The 20,023-nt window shown below is 42.7% G+C and overlaps 1 protein-coding gene and 1 long non-coding RNA gene across 2 annotated transcripts; one reads left to right on the top strand and one right to left on the bottom strand.

Moving 5' to 3' along the window:
• The first annotated feature begins 100 nt into the window (after nt 1-100).
• LOC147644887 (uncharacterized) lies at nt 101-10,729 on the top strand. The gene is made up of 4 exons (XM_086839486.1): nt 101-448; nt 8,913-8,922; nt 9,836-10,354; nt 10,725-10,729. The coding sequence occupies exons 1-4, from the start codon at nt 221-223 to the stop codon at nt 10,727-10,729; spliced, it is 762 nt and encodes a 253-aa protein (XP_086695612.1). The 5' UTR covers nt 101-220.
• A 790-nt stretch (nt 10,730-11,519) lies between these two features.
• On the bottom strand, nt 11,520-13,572 carry LOC147644886 (uncharacterized). The gene is made up of 2 exons (XR_015273165.1): nt 12,352-13,572; nt 11,520-12,291 (listed from the first exon to the last, which is right to left on the bottom strand). It is a non-coding gene; the product is annotated as an uncharacterized LOC147644886 (long non-coding RNA).
• Nucleotides 13,573-20,023: the final 6,451 nt, after the last annotated feature.

Raw genomic sequence — 20,023 nt, 5'->3', positions numbered from 1 at the left:
TGAATAATTACAATATCTAAGGTCAAGTTTAGGCGGCGTGGCTCTAGAGACCATACGTTCGCTTGAGCCCTCGAATGCCATTTATAGAAAGACTTTGGACTTACTCAAAAATCGATTTGATAATAAGGTTCTACATTTTCAAGCACACGTACAGGCATTATATGGTTAAAAAGGTGTCGAGAAGGGATCAGCCAAGGGTCTTCGGGAGTTAAGCGATTGCATGAATTCGCATCTGCGAGCAATCCGTACCCTGGCCACTACGCAACAAATCTTGGACGGATTGCTGATTGAGATCGTCGCACGAAAGCTCGATCAAAGGACGCGGGAAAAATTGGAAGAGGATTTGTCCATCAACGACCTAGCTACGTGGGATTCAATGGAGTCGTTTTTGCAAAGGAGGCCTGAACACCAAAATCTGCCATATCGCTGCCCTTATTCAAGTACTTGCGTACTTACGTTGATGTGCGCTTTGTATGATTTTGACAATAGGGATGAGTATGGAACCACCCAACTTTTGTCTACCTCAATATCACCAATTCTCATGTTTAAAGTTGCCGAAGTCCCGCCATCTTCAGTTGACCGTCACCTATCCAGAGGATATCCATCATCCCCTGTTACGGTGTTGGCTGCAAATGCTCGAGGATATCGCTTGGAACACTTCCCGTCTACCATGCATGGTGAACTTGGGTTGAGGGTACCACATGGGCCATGGATCATGTTCTTGATGACAGCTGCATGCAAATCCGTATCAACCTCTGCCTGTGGAATCTCAGCGCATATCACATCGTCAATTTCGTCTGGAGTAATTTTATCATACAGCCAAATCAGTTTGTGCGCATGCGGCAATCCTCTCTTCTGCCATTCTACTGAATACATCCAGCACTGCACAGATCCAAAAACTCCATGTTTCACAATGAAATCCATCAGTGACTTGAGCTTTTGTCTGAAAACACGGGCTGTGATGTCATGCCTATCCCTAGACGATTGTCCAGGAAATATCAGCTGCACTATCTCGTCCCAAGCTGGATTGCAGGTGGTAAATAAGTCTGAACGGCCGTAGCAACGAACATATGCCATGGCATCTTGAGCATATTGCTGCATGTGGCGTGGACTACCTATGTATGAGGATGGCAAAATCGTGAGCTTTCCAACGTTGGTTGTATTACGCTCATTCATCACAGCATCCCGCAAATGGATATATTCCTCGGACCGATCGTTCGTCGATGGAGAATAATATCTCGAGGTTGGAACTGATCCCCGACTATGACAATTGCCATTTGTCTATAGTTGGAGCATTATATCTCCTGATATGTTCTCCAGCAGGCGTTTTGTCTGCATGAATGACAATTTTATGGGTATCCGAAGGCATCATATCGATTGCTGTTTTGAACAAACGCCCCAAATTGTTCCTTTCGTGAAAAAGCTTCTGTAGCTGCGAAATAATGTGCCTCTTTAGCGAGGTATTGATTCCATAACGTGCATCTACTTCATCTCCATCATCACCAATGAAGTACATTTGAAGAAATTTGTGTTCGCTGTCTGGGAACGGAAGCAGGGAACCTGCTTTGTGATAGATTTGTCCTTTGATTTTAAAAGTTGGCATGAATTGCGCATTTATAATTTCCGCACCAAATGACGTCATTTGGAAGCAAGAGTTGTATTTCCTAATGTTCGACAGGAAATGCTTTGATTCAGCAGTAGATGCAGCGAATAGAGAGTGCAGAGGCTTACTGAAACTGAACAAAAATATAAAATTTTAATCTCCTATTTCTTGTTTCAATATTTTTGGAATGTTTGACAGGAAATGCTTCGATTCAGCTGGCTGCCTGTAGAGGGCGCAGCAGTAGGGGTATGGGGAAACGCGAAAAAAAACTGATATATTCGCAAACGCAGATAAGCTATCTACATCAAAAGTAGACAATAACCGAGTTGGAACCTCAACGCATGTTGTGTCAAAATTTGGGCTTAAACGGTTCAAAAGTTTTCAAGTCTATAAAGGAAGTAGACACGAACAGAGCATTTTTATATATATAGATTATTTTCTTTGGACCATGTATATACTGAAACATTGATATTAAATTGGTTTTTGTTTTTGGATTTTATTTACAAACTAAGGATAGGACAATATACCAAAGAAGTGGAACATGAATATCATGAACAGTTTTAGTATTTAAATTTAGTTTTCGTTGTCTTTTTTATTTAATAAGTGACTAATAAAATTGATATTTTTTATTTAAAATTAGACTTTTAATTTTTAAACATTACAAAAATAAAAGAAAGTTCGAATACACTAAAACAACTGCTGTCCCGCGTCACTTGGGTTTGCCTTTAACGACTCCACATCTCTAGTTCCCGCCAAACAATAGGGAAGACTCTTGGACCGATGCCGACAATTAGATGTGAAGTTTGCACGTTTTATTCTGCGGAAAAATTAACTTAACCGACTTAAGCGACTGAAGTTCGAGAACCTCTGGAATGAGATAACAAAATCTTTCGCCGCAACCAAGGCAAACTCACTGGGCATCTCCTCTTCATCAGGGGCATCTGGAACACGCTTATTCTCCTCTTCAGGCACCGTCCAGCTGTCTGCTGCTACCTGCTACCTGCAGCTCCAGCCGTGGGATCGATATCGGTCTCAAAGCTCACCAGCTTATTGTCTGCCTCCAAATCTCTCTCAGCAACAGCTTCGCTGTAATCATCAGGCAGAAATCCCAGTGGGTCGAACGTTGACATCACTTGGCTCAAGTATTCCCTTTTTGTTGGAACTCGATCCCCTCTCAGAACGCTGCTTGGCACTCGGTCATACTCCACTTTGAACCTGAAGTCATCCGTGGCTACCTGCCAACGCATTGCAAGCATCTTCTGCTCAGCCTCGCCCCATCCAATGCTCTTGACTTGTCCAGGCTCATGCAGGGCCGGTACCGGTCTTCGAACTGGTCGCTGGGCTCATGGAAATAGTTTGTTTGACACAGACTTTGGAGATGGTGGGTTTTTAATTAGTGTTTCGTTTACTAGTTTTATATTTGCTGAGTGAGTTGCGGTATTTGGCTTTCTTAGCCGGAGGCTTTAATCTAAAAAATCAAGGTCATCAGTTAGCTTTTGTGCCGTTTTTCATGCGGGCGGCATTATCTGGGTGTATAATAGCCACTTAATGTGTGTTATTCTTTTTGTTGTTTAATTTTTTTGTGCTTCGCGGTTGCCCATACTCCAACTATACTCACTCAGACTTTTTCCGCCTCCATCCCCGTGCCCGTTAATTTTGTTGTTGTCATTGGTTCTTCACTTTTTTATTCACGGTCAGGCAATATTTTTCACTCCTTTATCACGGTGATATTCCATTTTATACATATTTCATCCGAAGATTGCAGTAAGATTGTGACGGTCGCCATGTTAAGTTCGCCGGACAGGATAGTCACTTAATAGACCCATATTTAAAAAAAGTTTTTTCTCTTGAATTATTATGAGTTTATATTTTTGTTATTCTCCGGAGGCTGCAATGGTGCCGCTTCCAGCTCTGGATCCTATCTGATTATACATATAATTTCTTATTAACGATGTAAGGTCTAAATCTCGTAGACAGAGACGTTTATGTATTCTTATATATTCTTATGTATATATCTATGCTCGCTTAGTATGAAGCGCGAGGATATATGATTATGCACTTGAGTTTATAAACTTTTGGTCTGCATGTGACAGTTTATGCTGACACTTGCAACCGGTTTGGATTTCGTCCACTCGGTCAAAGAACTCGTATATTTATCGTTTGTTTAATTATATCAACAATGTATGAAGTACAGTCCGCGTTCGATATATGTGCATATTACAGCTACGATCCCTGCCAGGAGATCCGACGTGGGACCCTTTTTGGCACTGAACTCGCGGCTGAGCCCGCTGTGCTTCTGTTGGGGAGCGGGTGTAATCTTCGTAGTGGCTGGGCTAGTGATAGCCGGTGCCGTGCTTATGTCTTCCAGCGGCCAGGTTTCTGGTCCACTACTCATTGGCTGATGATCCACTCGTGTTTTTATAGCCATTCAACCGGGTGCTCCTCCTGGGGGAACGCTCCATCTTTAAATTCCAATAGGGCGCTGTCTTAGCGCAGATCTAATGGTCTACCTGTGTGTCCTAGCCGCTGACAGCGGTCTCCTCAACTGACGCTGTCATTTAGTTCTGTGAAATAGACACGTTGACCATTCTCCAAATGGACTGCCAAGTGAACTACAGCTGGATAGCGTCCATGAATTGGGAACGAAAAAATTCGCCATGCAGCCTCGTTGCTGCTTATGTATCTTCCAGCCTGGTATTGAGAGATTTCATCCAACGATTGTCTACCTCAATATCTCCAATTCTCATGTTTAAAGTTGCCGAAGTCCCGCAATCTTCAGTTTACCGTCTCCTATCCAGAGGATATCCATCGTCCCCTGTTACGGTGTTGGCTGCAAATGCTCGGGAATAACGCTTGGAACACTTCCCGTCTACCATGCATGGTGAACTTGGGTTGAGGGTACCACATGGGCCATGGATCATGTTCTTGATGACAACTATATGCAAGTCCGTATCATCTCAGCGCATATCACATCGTCAATTTCGTCTTGAGTAATTTTATCATACAGCCAAATCAGTTTGTGCGCATGCGGCAATCCTCTCTTCTGCCATTCTACTGAATACATCCAGCACTGCACAGATCCAAAAACTCCATGTTTCACAATGAAATCCATCAGTGACTTGAGCTTTTGTCTGAAAACACGGGCTGTGATGTCATGCCTATCCCTAGACGATTGTCCAGGAAATATCAGCTGCACTATCTCGTCCCAAGCTGGATTGCAGGTGATAAATAAGTCTGAACGGCCGTAGCAACGAACATATGCCATGGCATCTTGAGCATATTGCTGCATGTGGCGTGGACTACCTATGTATGAGGATGGCAAAATCGTGAGCTTTCCAACGTTGGTTGTATTACGGTCATTCATCACAGAATCCCGCAAATGGATATATTTCTCGGACCGAAGTTTCGTCTGATTCAATCGGAGGAACAGCAAACGTTCTGTTCCAATTTTTGCATACATATCGACAATGTACTGATGAAACAACTGACCACATTTCAATATATGATTGTCTTCGGTCCTTCGAACCATTAATCGGTATGAGTAAAAGTTAATCGCGCTGCACTTTTTATTCGTTTCTACACCATTGACTGGATCTACGATCTTCACATTGAAATGGTATCCATCGGCACCATCCCAGAAGATTAGTGGATACTGCAAAGCATCGTAACAACGGTGAGTTTCTGCGACGTTTACTAATCGATCGTTTCGTCGATGGAGAATAATATCTCGAGGTTGGAACTGATCTCCGACTATGACAATTGCCACTTCGTCTATAGTTGGAGCATTATATCTCCTGATATGTTCTCCAGCAGGCGTTTGGTCTGCATGAATGACAATTTTATGGGTATCCGAAGGATCATATCGATTGCTGTTTTGAACAAACGCACCAAATTGTTCCTTTCGTGAAAAAGCTTCTGTAGCTGCGAAATAATATGCCTCTGCAGCGAGGTATTGATTCCATAACGTGCATCTACTTCATCTCCATCATCACCAATGAAGTACATTTGAAAAAATTTTTGTTCGCTGTCTGGGAACGGAAGCAGGGAACCTGCTTTGTGATAGATTTGTCCTTTGATTTTAAAAGTTGGCATGAATTGCGCATTTATAATTTCCGCACCAAATGACGTCGTTTGGAAGCAAGAGTTGTATTTCCTAATGTTCGACAGGAAATGCTTCGATTCAGCATTAGATCCAGCGAATAGAGAGTGCAGAGACTCTGGTGGTTCTTCAAGTTGAAGCAATTTCACTTTCCCGAAAGCTCAACACAATCCTTTTGTTTCGTTTTTGAATTTGAGAGCCTGACAGTATGTGCACACCTGATGCATCCGGCCAATAACGACATTGCGATTCGAGATATTGTAGATTTTGATCTTCTACAAGCTGTAAACGCGCTTCAGCTACCCTTGCCCTGTCGCGTTCATTATTTTGAGATGGAATCAAATCGATTGCTGCAGAACGCGACTGCCTAACTCTCAATCGTTTTCTCTTAAGCCTATCTGCTCGTGTTTCTGCTGATTCCGCGTTGTGCATCTTCATTGCTCTCAGCCGCTCAGTCTCTCGGATGGAGGCCCGTTCTTCGTCAGTCATATTCGTAATATTACGCCTTTTTGCTTCTGTATTGCGAGTACGACGACCCAAACTCGATTTCTTGGGTGGCATGAATTTGTTTCTTACTGAAACTGAACAAAAATATAAAATTTTAATCTCATATTTCTTCTTTCAATATTTTTGGGATGTTTGACAGGAAATGCTTTGATTCAGCTGGCTGCCTGTAGAGGGCGCAGCAGTAGGGGCTCGGGGAAACGCGAAAAAACTGATATATTCGCAAAAACAGATAAGCTATCAACATCAAAAGTAGACAATAACCGAGCTGGAACCTCAACGCATGTTGTGTAAAAATTTGGGCTTTATTTACTTTAAGTTCTAATTCCCCCATTAAATATACTTTGCGCATGCGGCAATCCACCGCACAGATCCAAAAACTCCATGTTTCACAATGAAATCCATCAGTGACTTGAGCTTTTGTCTGAAAACACGGGATGTGATGTCATGCCTATCCCCCTATGATTGTCCAGGAAATAACAGCTGTACTATCTCGTCCCAAGCTGGATTGCATGTGAAGGTTGCGTGGACTACCTATGTATGAGGATGGAAAAATCGTGAGCTTTCCAACGTTGGTTGTATTACGGTCATTCACAGCACATTCACATTCACAGCATCCCGCAAATGGATTTATTTCTCTGACCGAAGTTTCGTCTGATTCAATCGGAGGAACAGCAAACGTTCTGTTTCAATTTTTGCATACATATCGACAATTTTCTGTTGAATCAACTGACGACATTTCAATATATGATTGCAATCGGTCCTCCGAACCATTAACCTGTATGAGAAAAAGTTCATCGCTCTGCACTTTTTATTCGTTTCTACACCATTGACTGGATCTACCATCTTCACATTGAAATGGTATCCATCGGCACCATCCCAGAAGATTAGTGGATACTGCAAAGCATCGTAACAACGGTGAGTTTCTGCGACGTTTACCAATCGATCGTTTTGTGGATGGAGAATAATATCTCGAGGTTGGAACTGATCCCCGACTATGACAATTGCCATTTGTCTATAGTTGGAGCATTATATCTCCTGAAATGTTCTCCAGCAGGCGTTTTGTCTGCATGAATGACAATTTTATGGGGATCCGAAGGCATCATATCGATTGTTGTTTTGAATAAACGCACCAAATTGTTCCGTTCGTGAAAAAGCTTCTGTAGCTGCGAAATAATGGGCCCCTTCAGCGATTTATTGATTCCATAAATCCATCCATCTCCATCATCACCAATGAAGTACATTTGAAAAAATTTGTGTTCGCTGTCTGGGAACGGAAGCAGGGAAGCTGCTTTGTGATAGATTTGTCCTTTGATTTTAAAAGTTGGCATGAATTGCACATTTATAATTTCCGCACCAAATGACGTCATTTGGAAGCAAGAGTTGTATTTCCTAATGTTCGACAGAAAATGCTTTGATTCAGCAGTAGATCCAGCGAATAGAGAGTGCAGAGGCTCTGGTGGTGCTTCAAGTTGAGGCAATTCCACTTTCCCGGAAGCGCAACACAATCCTTTTGGTTTGTTTTTGAATTTGAGAGCCTGACAGTATATGCAGACCTGATGCATCCGGCCAATAACGACATTGCGATTCGAGCTGTAATCAACAGTTGGATTATATCTGAATGCAGGACGATTGTATTGCAGGTTTTGATCTGCTGCAAGCTGTAAACGCGCTTCAGCTACCCTTGCCCTGTCGCGTTCATTTTTTTGAGATGGAATCAAATCGATTGCTGCAGAACGCGACTGCCTAACTCTCAATCGTTTTCTCTAAAGCCTATCTGCTCGTGTTTCTGCTGATTCCGCGTTGTGCATCTGCATTGCTCTTAGCCGCTCAGTCTCTCGGATGGAGGTCCGCTCTTCGTCAGTCATATTCGTAATCTTAAGTCTTTTTGCTTCTGTGTTGCGAGTACGACGACCCAAACTCGACTTCTTGGGTGGCATGACTTCGTTTCTTACTGAACCTGAACAAAAAATGAAATTTTTATCTCCTATTTCTTCTTTCAATATTTTTGGGATGTTTGACAGGAAATGCTTCGATTCAGCTGGCTGCCTGTAGAGGGCGCAGCAGTAGGGGCACGGGGAAACGTGATAAAAAAAAACTGATATATTCGCAATTGCAGATAAGCTATCAACATCAAAAGTAGACAATAACCGAGCTGGAAACTCAACGCATGTTGTGTCAAAATTTGGGCTTAAACGGTTCAAAACTTTTCAAGTCTATAAAGGAAGTAGACACGAACAGAGCATTTTTATATTTACAGATTGTGTTGGCAGGGATTCGCCAGCCCCCGTGGGAGTTCAACGTATTTGTGTCAAACCGAATCGCGAAAGGACAGGAGATGACGAAAGACATGACGTGGCATCACGTTCCGACAATTTCAAACCCGGCAGATGTCGTGTCGAGAGGATTTACCCCAAGAGAATTGCTGGATCATTCCCTTTGGGCTAACGACCCCCAAAGCTCGTCGAATTGGCCCTCTCTGCTGGAGCCAGTTAAGGATCTTCCAGAGCGTCGATCCGCAGCTTTAGTTGGAGCTGTTTGCATTGACGTTTCATCGAGCTGCAAATTCACCAACACCTTTGATAAGTTGCAGCGCGTATTTGCGTATATTCATCGTTTCATTGCCAATTGCAAAGGCAAAGCTGTTCCATTAAAAGGCCTTTCGGTTGAGGAGATCAACCTTGCTACTGTGTTGCTTCTGATGAGCATCCAGCGGGTTTACTTTGGCAAGGAATATAGGGTTCACAGCCAGGACAAGCCGTGTCCTCAGGAGAGAAAACTGATCTCGCTAAGGCCAATGCTCGGATTTGATGGATTATTGTGCGTTGGCGGAAGACTGCAAAATTCAAAGTTGGACTACGATATGAGGCATCCGATATTGTTACCCAAGGATCACGCAGTCACATAGGCGATCGTAATTTGTTTTCATAGAAAATATTTACATGCAGGACCACAAGCATTGCTTGCGACATTGCGGCAAAGTTATTGGCCAATTGGAGGCCGCAAATTCGTAGCTAGCGTCGTCAACAAATGCATCCGATATTTTCGAATGAAGCCAGTAACTTGGGAGCACGTTATGGGTAGCCTGCCAGCAGATAGAGTGCGGCCTAATCCTGTTTTTCATGCCACAGGAGTGGACTATTGTGGGCCCTTCTATTACAAAGAGGAAAACAGGAATAAAGCACCTCACAAGTGTTATATCGCCGTGTTTGTCTGTTTCTCCACGAAGGCGGAACACTTAGAATTCGTCCAGGACCTCACAACCGATTCCTTCATCGCAGCCCTCAGAAGGTTTATTAGCCTTAGGTGCAGTCCGCGTATTATTCGGAGCGACAATGCTACAAACTTTGTCGGCGCGAAGAGCGAGCTTGCCGAGTTAAAGGCATTGTTTTTGAGCGCGTAACTCACGGCATCGATATAAGCTGCTTGTTTGGCTGATGGGATCGACTGGAAATTCATCCCTCCGCGTGTCCCACACTTCGGAGAATTATGGGAGGCGGCGGTCAAGTCGGCGAAATTTCATTTTTACAGGGTCGTCGAACGCTCCATCTTGACCATTGATGAATTGTGAACACTGTCGTATGAGATTTCCGCCATTCTCAATTCTCGACCACTCTGTCCACTTACAGAAAGCGAGGATGACCTGGAGGTGCTAACGCCAGCTCACTTCCTAAGGGGTTCCAGCTACGGCCGATTTCCTGAGCCTGACGTGACTCATCTTCGCGAAGGCCACCTCAGCAGATGGCAACGTGGGACCCAGATGCAACAGCACTTTTGGAAGAGGTGGAGCAGCGAGTACTTGTCCCTACTTCAAGAAAGGAGCAAGTGGCGCTTCGAAACGTCCAACATCAAGGTTGGAAACATAGTGTTGCTGGAGGACAGCATTCCGTCCATGAAATGGCAGCTTGGGCGCATTGAGGAAAGCACTCCTGGCAAGGACGGCGTCATCCGAGTAGCCATGGTCCGTACTGCTACGGGTCTGATCAAGAGGACAGTCGCCAAGCTAGCCGTTCTCCCCCACGATTCCGACGAAGTTGGAACAGTACCTCTTCCAACGGGGGGAGTATGTTCAGAGCAGGCTATGGCTGCACCTGCTGCGCTCTTAGCTTTTCTCTTTTCTTATCTATTTCTCTCTCTCTTCTTCTTCTGTCGCTTTATCTTTTAAGCTAAGCTACATTGTAAGCGATTATATATATATATTGAAGCATTCGATCGGTAGTTGCAGCTCCGACCAGAGAAGTGAAACGAAAATATACACAGCATTTAATCAACCTATTCGTGCGTTCGGAGTTATTGCTTAAGGGTTGCGAATTCGTTGTCTTCCCCACAAACAGGTATATTTACTAATTTTAGATCAATCGTGTTTGACCCTACTTTATTTATAACATTAGCAGTGGAATCCACTGTCTTAATGACTGCTAGGGCCATTCTGAGTTTATATATATAATTATTTAAATTATAATTATAATCATTAGGCAAATCTTCATCAAATTTGCTTTTAAATTGCTTTGCATTAAGGTTAAATTTAAAGTTTGCCTGCCTATTGTTTCGTATAGCTTTACGTGCTATTCTTCTAATCCGGCAAAAAATGTTTCGCTCAATTTTACATTTGTTTTTATAATATACTAGCCGGCCCGTCCCTGCTTCGCACGGGAATTAAACATTACATTTAGATTAGTCAATTTTAACACATTCATAATAATACATAATAATAATATGACACATATTCATCCTTTTTTTTCATTATTGAGGTCATAACCCTAAAAGAAAATACATTTATTTTGTAAGTGCTTCTCTGTAAACAATATTTGATGTTGTTTTATTTTGTGGCAGCAAAATAAATTGATTTTCAGGGGTCCGACTCGCGATAGACCAACATACAGTTGACCATGAGTAAAACATTTATTTCGCAGATCGATCCCTACTAATTCGAAGGTTTGGCCTTGGGACTTGTTAATTGTTAATGCGAAAGATGTTTTTACCGGAAATTGAAGCCGTTTAAATGGGATTGGCAGATCAGTTGGGATCATCGGTATCCTCGGTATATGAGCTAGTTGACCACTTGCTGGGCCAGTGATAATAGTTGCTACAATTAATTTGTCCTTTAACTCCTTAATAAGCAGCCTCCTCCCATTACACATGCTTGGAGGGTTTAAATTTCTTAAAAGCATGATTGGGATTCCGATTTTTAACGTCAATTCATGGGGTGGCAGTCCAGAAGGGTTCAACGAATTTAAAAATTCCTGTGGATAATGGACTGCATCTTCAATATTCGTTACAGTGTCGATCGATTTGTATGTTTTTGTTTGGCCGGGGACTTTTTGAACAATCAGATTATTTATTTCATTGACAGTATCATTCTTAGGTGATACTATAGCCCGAGAACACAGCCAATGGACGTCTCTTTCGTGCAAATTCTCGATATCAGGGTATACAGAATCTATTAAATTTTCCAAATTATGGAGTATTTGGCCTAGAAACTCATCCAGAAGAATGTCACAATGACCGCTTAAACTTGGAGTTGGAAAAATTCTTTCCCCAAGTTTTAGCAGTTGCTGTGGGAAATCGCTATCAGTGATTCCATGAAGATGAGCTCTCATATTTGTCCTTAATTTTAACGTTTCAATCGTAGTCCATATGGGAGACGACTTCAAGCATGCCTTGATGATATCTGCTCGCGTGCCTCTGTTAATAACGGGGAGAGTCTGTCGAAAATCTCCAGCAAATACAAAAGTAATCCCGCCCATGACTGCAGAGGAGTTCCTTAGATCCTGTAAGGTTCTGTTCACGGCCTCTATATGTGCTCTATGGCTCATCGTGCATTTGTCCCACATAATCAATGATGCCTCTTGTAGTAATTTACCAATAGGTCCATTTTTGCGTATTGAACATGTAGATTGTTGTTCAAGATTGACGGATAGTGGAAGTTTAAAAGTAGAATGAGCAGTTTTGCCATCCTTCAAAAGAGTTGCAGCATTCATCACAGCATCCCGCAAATGGATATATTCCTCGGACCGAAATTTCGTCTGATTCAATCTAAGAGGCAGACCTGATGCATCCGGCCAATAACGACATTCGATTCGAGCTGTAATTAATAGTTGGATTATATCTGATCTTCAGCAAGCTGTAAACGCGCTTCAGCTACCCTTGCCCTGTCGCGTTATTTTGAGAGTGAATCAAATCGATCTTAATCGTTTTCTCTCAAGCCTATCTGCTCGTCTTTCTGCTGATTCTTCCTTGTGCATCTGCATTGCTCTCAGCCGCTCAGTCTCTCGGATGGAGGCCCGTTCTTCGTCAGTTATATTCGTAATCTTACGTCTTTTTACTTCTGTATTACGATGATATCTGCTCGTGTGCCTCTGTTAATAACGGGGAGAGTCTGTTGAAAATCTCCAGCAAATACAAAAGTAATCCCGCTCATGACTGCAGAGGAGTTCCTTAGATCCTGTAAGGTTCTGTTCACGGTCTCTATATGTGCTCTATGGCTCATCGTGCATTCGTCCCACATAATCAATGAGGCGTCTTTTAGTAATTTACCAATAGGTCCATTTTTGCGTATTGAACATGTAGATTGTTGTTCAAGATTGACGGATAGTGGAAGTTTAAAAGTAGAATGAGCAGTTGTGCCATCCTTCAAAAGAGTTGCAGCATTCATCACAGCATCCCGCAAATGGATATATTCCTCGGACCGAAGTTTCGTCTGATTCAATCTAAGAGGCGTGACAGTATATGCAGACCTGATGCATCCGGCCAATAACGACATTCGATTCGAGCTGTAATCAATAGTTGGATTATATCTGATCTTCTGCAAGCTGTAAACGCGCTTCAGCTACCCTTGCCCTGTCGCGTTCATTATTTTGAGAGTGAATCAAATCGATTGCTGCAGAACGCGACTGTCTAACTCTTAATCGTTTTCTCTCAAGCCTATCTGCTCGTCTTTCTGCTGATTCTTCCTTGTGCATCTGCATTGCTCTTAGCCGGTCAGTCTCTCGGATGGAGGCCCGTTCTTCGTCAGTTATATTCGTAATCTTACGTCTTTTTGCTTCTGTATTACGATTACGACGACCCAAACTCGACTTCTTGGGTGGCATGACTTCGTTTCTTACTGAACCTGAACAAAAAAATAAAATTTTTATCTCCAATTCCTTATTTCAATATGTTTTGAATGTTTGACAGGAAATGCTTTGGCTGCCTGTAGAGGGCGGTAGATGTAAGGTAGTTTTTTGTTTTTTTTTTTTAACACCTTGGATTACGTTATCATAATTTTAGTAAGGATGCCTATTTTTTTTTAAATGAAATATAGCCTATGACACTCAGGAATGATGTAGCTTTCTAACAGTGAAAGAATTTTTCAAATCTGCCAAGTACTTTCGGAGCCTATTCAATTCATACAAACAAACAAACAAACTTACATTACCTCTTTATATAATAGTATAGATACAAAAATATGCATCGTAGTGCAATGAAAAAAATGTTGCAACGCAGTGCAATAGAAAAAAAAATATGTGCGCTCTTTGAAGCGCTGCCGGTTCACTTTCCTTGATGCCGGTGCTCCGCGTCAGTTGGTCTTCGCCGGTTTGGCTATGCTGATGCTCCATCGAAGGCGCCAGGGACGGAGTGCCTCTCGCGCTGTTGCTTTCTCTGCTGCAGTTGTCCATGGCCTATCGGCTCATGCAGGGCCGGTACCGGTCTTCGAACTGGTCGCTGGGCTCATGGAAGTAGTTTGTTTGACACAGACTTTGGAGATGGTGGGTTTTTAATTAGTGTTTCGTTACTAGTTTTATATTTGCTGAGTGAGTTGCGGTATTCGGCTTTCTTAGCCGGAGGCTTTAATCTAAAAAATCAAGGTCATCAGTTAGGTTTTGTGCCGTTTTTCATGCGGGCGACATTATCTGGGTGTATAATAGCCACTTAATGTGTGTTATTCTTTTTGTTGTTTAATTTTTTTGTGCTCCGCGGTTGCCCATACTCTAACTATACTCACTCAGACTTTTTCCGCCTCCATCCCCGTGCCCGTTAATTTTGTTGTTGTCATTGGTTCTTCACTTTTTTATTCACGGTCAGGCAATATTTTTCACTCCTTTATCACGGTTACAGGTGATATTTCATTTTATATATATTTCATTCGAAGATTGCAGTAAGATTGTGACGGTCGCCATGTTAAGGGCAGGATAGTCACTTAAATAGACCCATATTTAAAACAAGTTTTTTCTCTTGAATTATTATGAGTTTATATTTTTGTTATTCTCCGGAGGCTGCAATGGTGCCGCTTCCAGCTCTGGATCCTATCTGATTTTACATATAATTTCTTATTAACGATGTAAGGTCTAAGTCTCGTAGACAGAGACGTTTATGTATTCTTATATATTCTTATGTATATATCTATGCTCGCTTAGTATGAAGCGCGAGGATATATGATTATGCACTTGAGATTATAAACTTTAGGTCTGCATGTGACAGTTTATGCTGACACTTGCAACCGGTTTGGATTTCGTCCACTCGGTCAAAGAACTCGTATATTTATCGTTTGTTTAATTATATCAACAATGTATGAAGTACAGTCCGCGTTCGATATATGTGCATATTACAGCTACGATCCCTGCCAGGAGATCCGACGTGGGACCCTTTTTGGCACTGAACTCGCGGCTGAGCCCGCTGTGCTTCTGTTGGGGAGCTCGTTGTAATCTTCGTAGTGGCTGGGCTAGTGATAGCCGGTGCCGTGCTTATGTCTTCCAGCGGCCAGGTTTCTGGTCCACTACTCATTGGCTGATGATCCACTCGTGTTTTTATAGCCATTCAACCGGGTGCTCCTCCTGGGGGAACGCTCCATCTTTAAATTCCAATAGGGCGCTGTCTTAGCGCAGATCTAATGGTCTACCTAGCCGCTGACAGCGGTCTCCTCAACTGACGCTGTCCGCGGCTCCTTGTCGCTGACTGCGACTTAACCGACGTTTGGCGCGGTTCGCGCTCGTCTAAGTCGAAGACTGCGATTCCTCAGATTCGGCGCTGTCCGCGCTCCTCTGTGTCGCTGCCTGCAACTCCTCTGCAGATACGTGGGGCACTGCCAGCGCTTCCGGAAACTTCTGACTGGCCGTGGAACCGTCACTCCAGCGTAAGTTGCCCTTGCAGTCTTTCTGGGACTGCGAATAAAGAATTGTCGTTACTTGGATTTGCCTTAAAAGACTCCACATCTCTAGCTCCCGCAAAACCAAAGGGGAAGACTTCCGGCCTGGGGCCGGATCGATGACATCGATGTTTTCGAAACATCAGCAACATGGATGCTTAGCGGGGCAACATCGATTTTTCTCCAATACTTCTGCGTTCCCGTATCATCGTACGAATCTCAAAGAGTTTTCAGTAAAGCTGGACAACTTATAAATGAGCGTCGCACGCGGCTATCATCGATCGTTGTCGATAAGCTCCTATTCTTAAACAAAAACAAACATGTAAATAATATGTAAATCTATATAGTAGAGTTCGGGATAGTAAGTAAGGATAGTGCAGTAGGGATAGTAAGTAAGGATAGTAAAATAAGCAATAGTATTATTATTATTATTAACTATTATTTTCTTTGGACCATGTATATACTGAAACATTTATATTAAATTGGTTTTTATTTTTGGTTTTTATTAACAAACTAAGGATAGGACAATATACCAAAGAAGTGGAACATGAATATCATGAACAGTTTTAGTATTTAAATTTAGTTTTCGTTGTCTTTTTTATTTAATAAGTGACTAATAAAATTGATATTTTTTATTTAAAATTAGACTTTTAATTTTTAAACATTACAAAAATAAAAGAAAGTTCGAATACACTAAAACAACTGCTGTCCCGCGTCACTTGGGTTTGCCTTTAACGACTCCACATCTCTAGTTCCCGCCAAACAATAGGGAAGACTCTTGGACCGATGCCGACAATTAGATGTGAAGTTTGCACGTTTTATTCTGCGGAAAAATTAACTTAACCGACTTAAGCGACTGAAGTTCGAGAACCTCTGGAATGAGATAACAAAATCTTTCGCCGCAACCAAGGCAAACTCACTGGGCATCTCCTCTTCATCAGGGGCATCTGGAACACGCTTATTCTCCTCTTCAGGCACCGTCCAGCTGTCTGCTGCTACCTGCTACCTGCAGCTCCAGCCGTGGGATCGATATCGTTCTCATCGGGGCACACTTCGTCTCAAAGCTCACCAGCTTATTGTCTGCCTCCAAATCTCTCTCAGCAACAGCTTCGCTGTAATCATCAGGCAGAAATCCCAGTGGGTCGAACGTTGACATCACTTGGCTCAAGTATTCCCTTTTTGTTGGAACTCGATCCCCTCTCAGAACGCTGCTTGGCACTCGGTCATACTCCACTTTGAACCTAAAGTCATCCGTGGCTACCTGCCAACGCATTGCAAGCATCTTCTGCTCAGCCTCGCCCCATCCAATGCTCTTGACTTGTCCAGGCTCATGCAGGGCCGGTACCGGTCTTCGAACTGGTCGCTGGGCTCATGGAAATAGTTTGTTTGACACAGACTTTGGAGATGGTGGGTTTTTAATTAGTGTTTCGTTTACTAGTTTTATATTTGCTGAGTGAGTTGCGGTATTTGGCTTTCTTAGCCGGAGGCTTTAATCTAAAAAATCAAGGTCATCAGTTAGCTTTTGTGCCGTTTTTCATGCGGGCGGCATTATCTGGGTGTATAATAGCCACTTAATGTGTGTTATTCTTTTTGTTGTTTAATTTTTGTGTGCTTCGCGGTTGCCCATACTCCAACTATACTCACTCAGACTTTTTCCGCCTCCATCCCCGTGCCCGTTAATTTTGTTGTTGTCATTGGTTCTTCACTTTTTTATTCACGGTCAGGCAATATTTTTCACTCCTTTATCACGGTGATATTCCATTTTATACATATTTCATCCGAAGATTGCAGTAAGATTGTGACGGTCGCCATGTTAAGTTCGCCGGACAGGATAGTCACTTAATAGACCCATATTTAAAACAAGTTTTTTCTCTTGAATTATTATGAGTTTATATTTTTGTTATTCTCCGGAGGCTGCAATGGTGCCGCTTCCAGCTCTGGATCCTATCTGATTATACATATAATTTCTTATTAACGATGTAAGGTCTAAATCTCGTAGACAGAGACGTTTATGTATTCTTATATATTCTTATGTATATATCTATGCTCGCTTAGTATGAAGCGCGAGGATATATGATTATGCACTTGAGTTTATAAACTTTTGGTCTGCATGTGACAGTTTATGCTGACACTTGCAACCGGTTTGGATTTCGTCCACTCGGTCAAAGAACTCGTATATTTATCGTTTGTTTAATTATATCAACAATGTATGAAGTACAGTCCGCGTTCGATATATGTGCATATTACAGCTACGATCCCTGCCAGGAGATCCGACGTGGGACCCTTTTTGGCACTGAACTCGCGGCTGAGCCCGCTGTGCTTCTGTTGGGGAGCGGGTGTAATCTTCGTAGTGGCTGGGCTAGTGATAGCCGGTGCCGTGCTTATGTCTTCCAGCGGCCAGGTTTCTGGTCCACTACTCATTGGCTGATGATCCACTCGTGTTTTTATAGCCATTCAACCGGGTGCTCCTCCTGGGGGAACGCTCCATCTTTAAATTCCAATAGGGCGCTGTCTTAGCGCAGATCTAATGGTCTACCTGTGTGTCCTAGCCGCTGACAGCGGTCTCCTCAACTGACGCTGTCATTTAGTTCTGTGAAATAGACACGTTGACCATTCTCCAAATGGACTGCCAAGTGAACTACAGCTGGATAGCGTCCATGAATTGGGAACGAAAAAATTCGCCATGCAGCCTCGTTGCTGCTTATGTATCTTCCAGCCTGGTATTGAGAGATTTCATCCAACGATTGTCTACCTCAATATCTCCAATTCTCATGTTTAAAGTTGCCGAAGTCCCGCAATCTTCAGTTTACCGTCTCCTATCCAGAGGATATCCATCGTCCCCTGTTACGGTGTTGGCTGCAAATGCTCGGGAATAACGCTTGGAACACTTCCCGTCTACCATGCATGGTGAACTTGGGTTGAGGGTACCACATGGGCCATGGATCATGTTCTTGATGACAACTATATGCAAATCCGTATTATCTCAGCGCATATCACATCGTCAATTTCGTCTGGAGTAATTTTATCATACAGCCAAATCAGTATGTGCGCATGCGGCAATCCTCTCTTCTGCCATTCTACTGAATACATCCAGCACCGCACAGATCCAAAAACTCCATGTTTCACAATGAAATCCATCAGTGACTTGAGCTTTTGTCTGAAAACACGGGCTGTGATGTCATGCCTATCCCTAGACGATTGTCCAGGAAATATCAGCTGCACTATCTCGTCCCAAGCTGGATTGCAGGTGGTAAATAAGTCTGAACGGCCGTAGCAACGAACATATGCCATGGCATCTTGAGCATATTGCTGCATGTGGCGTGGACTACCTATGTATGAGGATGGCAAAATCGTGAGCTTTCCAACGTTGGTTGTATTACGCTCATTCATCACAGCATCCCGCAAATGGATATATTCCTCGGACCGATCGTTCGTCGATGGAGAATAATATCTCGAGGTTGGAACTGATCCCCGACTATGACAATTGCCATTTGTCTATAGTTGGAGCATTATATCTCCTGATATGTTCTCCAGCAGGCGTTTTGTCTGCATGAATGACAATTTTATGGGTATCCGAAGGCATCATATCGATTGCTGTTTTGAACAAACGCCCCACATTGTTCCTTTCGTGAAAAAGCTTCTGTAGCTGCGAAATAATGTGCCTCTTTAGCGAGGTATTGATTCCATAACGTGCATCTACTTCATCTCCATCATCACCAATGAAGTACATTTGAAGAAATTTGTGTTCGCTGTCTGGGAACGGAAGCAGGGAACCTGCTTTGTGATAGATTTGTCCTTTGATTTTAAAAGTTGACATGAATTGCGCATTTATAATTTCCGCACCAAATGACGTCATTTGGAAGCAAGAGTTGTATTTCCTAATGTTCGACTGGAAATGCTTTGATTCAGCAGTAGATGCAGCGAATAGAGAGTGCAGAGGCTTACTGAAACTGAACAAAAAATTAAATTTTACTCTCCTATTTCTTGTTTCAATATTTTTGGAATGTTTGACAGGAAATGCTTCGATTCAGCTGGCTGCCTGTAGAGGGCGCAGCAGTAGGGGTACGGGGAAATGCGAAAAAAAACTGATATATTCGCAAACGCAGATAAGCTATCTACATCAAAAGTAGACAATAACCGAGTTGGAACCTCAACGCATGTTGTGTCAAAATTTGGGCTTAAACGTTTCAAAAGTTTTCAAGTCTATAAAGGAAGTAGACACGAACAGAGCATTTATATATATATAGATTATTTTCTTTGGACCATGAATATACTGAAACATTGATATTAAATTGGTTTTTGTTTTTGGATTTTATTTACAAACTAAGGATAGGACAATAATTTAATTTTTAAACATTACAAAAATAAAAGAAAGTTCGAATACACTAAAACAACTGCTGTCCCGCGTCACTTGGGTTTGCCTTTAACGACTCCACATCTCTAGTTCCCGCCAAACAATAGGGAAGACTCCTGGCCCGAGGCCGACAATTAGATGTGAAGTTTGCACGTTTTATTCTGCGGAAAAATTAACTTAACCGACTTAAGCGACTGAAGTTCGAGAACCTCTGGAATGAGATAACAAAATCTTTCGCCGCAACCAAGGCAAACTCACTGGGCATCTCCTCTTCATCAGGGGCATCTGGAACACGCTTATTCTCCTCTTCAGGCACCGGCTAGCTGTCTGATGGCTGCC

This window comes from Drosophila serrata, unplaced genomic scaffold, assembly GCF_035046125.1.
Source record: "Drosophila serrata isolate PLE 108 unplaced genomic scaffold, ASM3504612v1 contig_74, whole genome shotgun sequence".
NCBI classification, from domain to species: domain Eukaryota; kingdom Metazoa; phylum Arthropoda; class Insecta; order Diptera; family Drosophilidae; genus Drosophila; species Drosophila serrata.
Note: the sequence above shows the minus strand (reverse complement) of the source record. Positions and strands in the feature narration are given on the sequence as shown.

Bases quoted from the DNA above. Each gene is read 5' to 3' on its own strand.
- LOC147644887 (XM_086839486.1), top strand. From the start codon at position 221: ATGAATTCGCATCTGCGAGCAATCCGTACCCTGGCCACTACGCAACAA.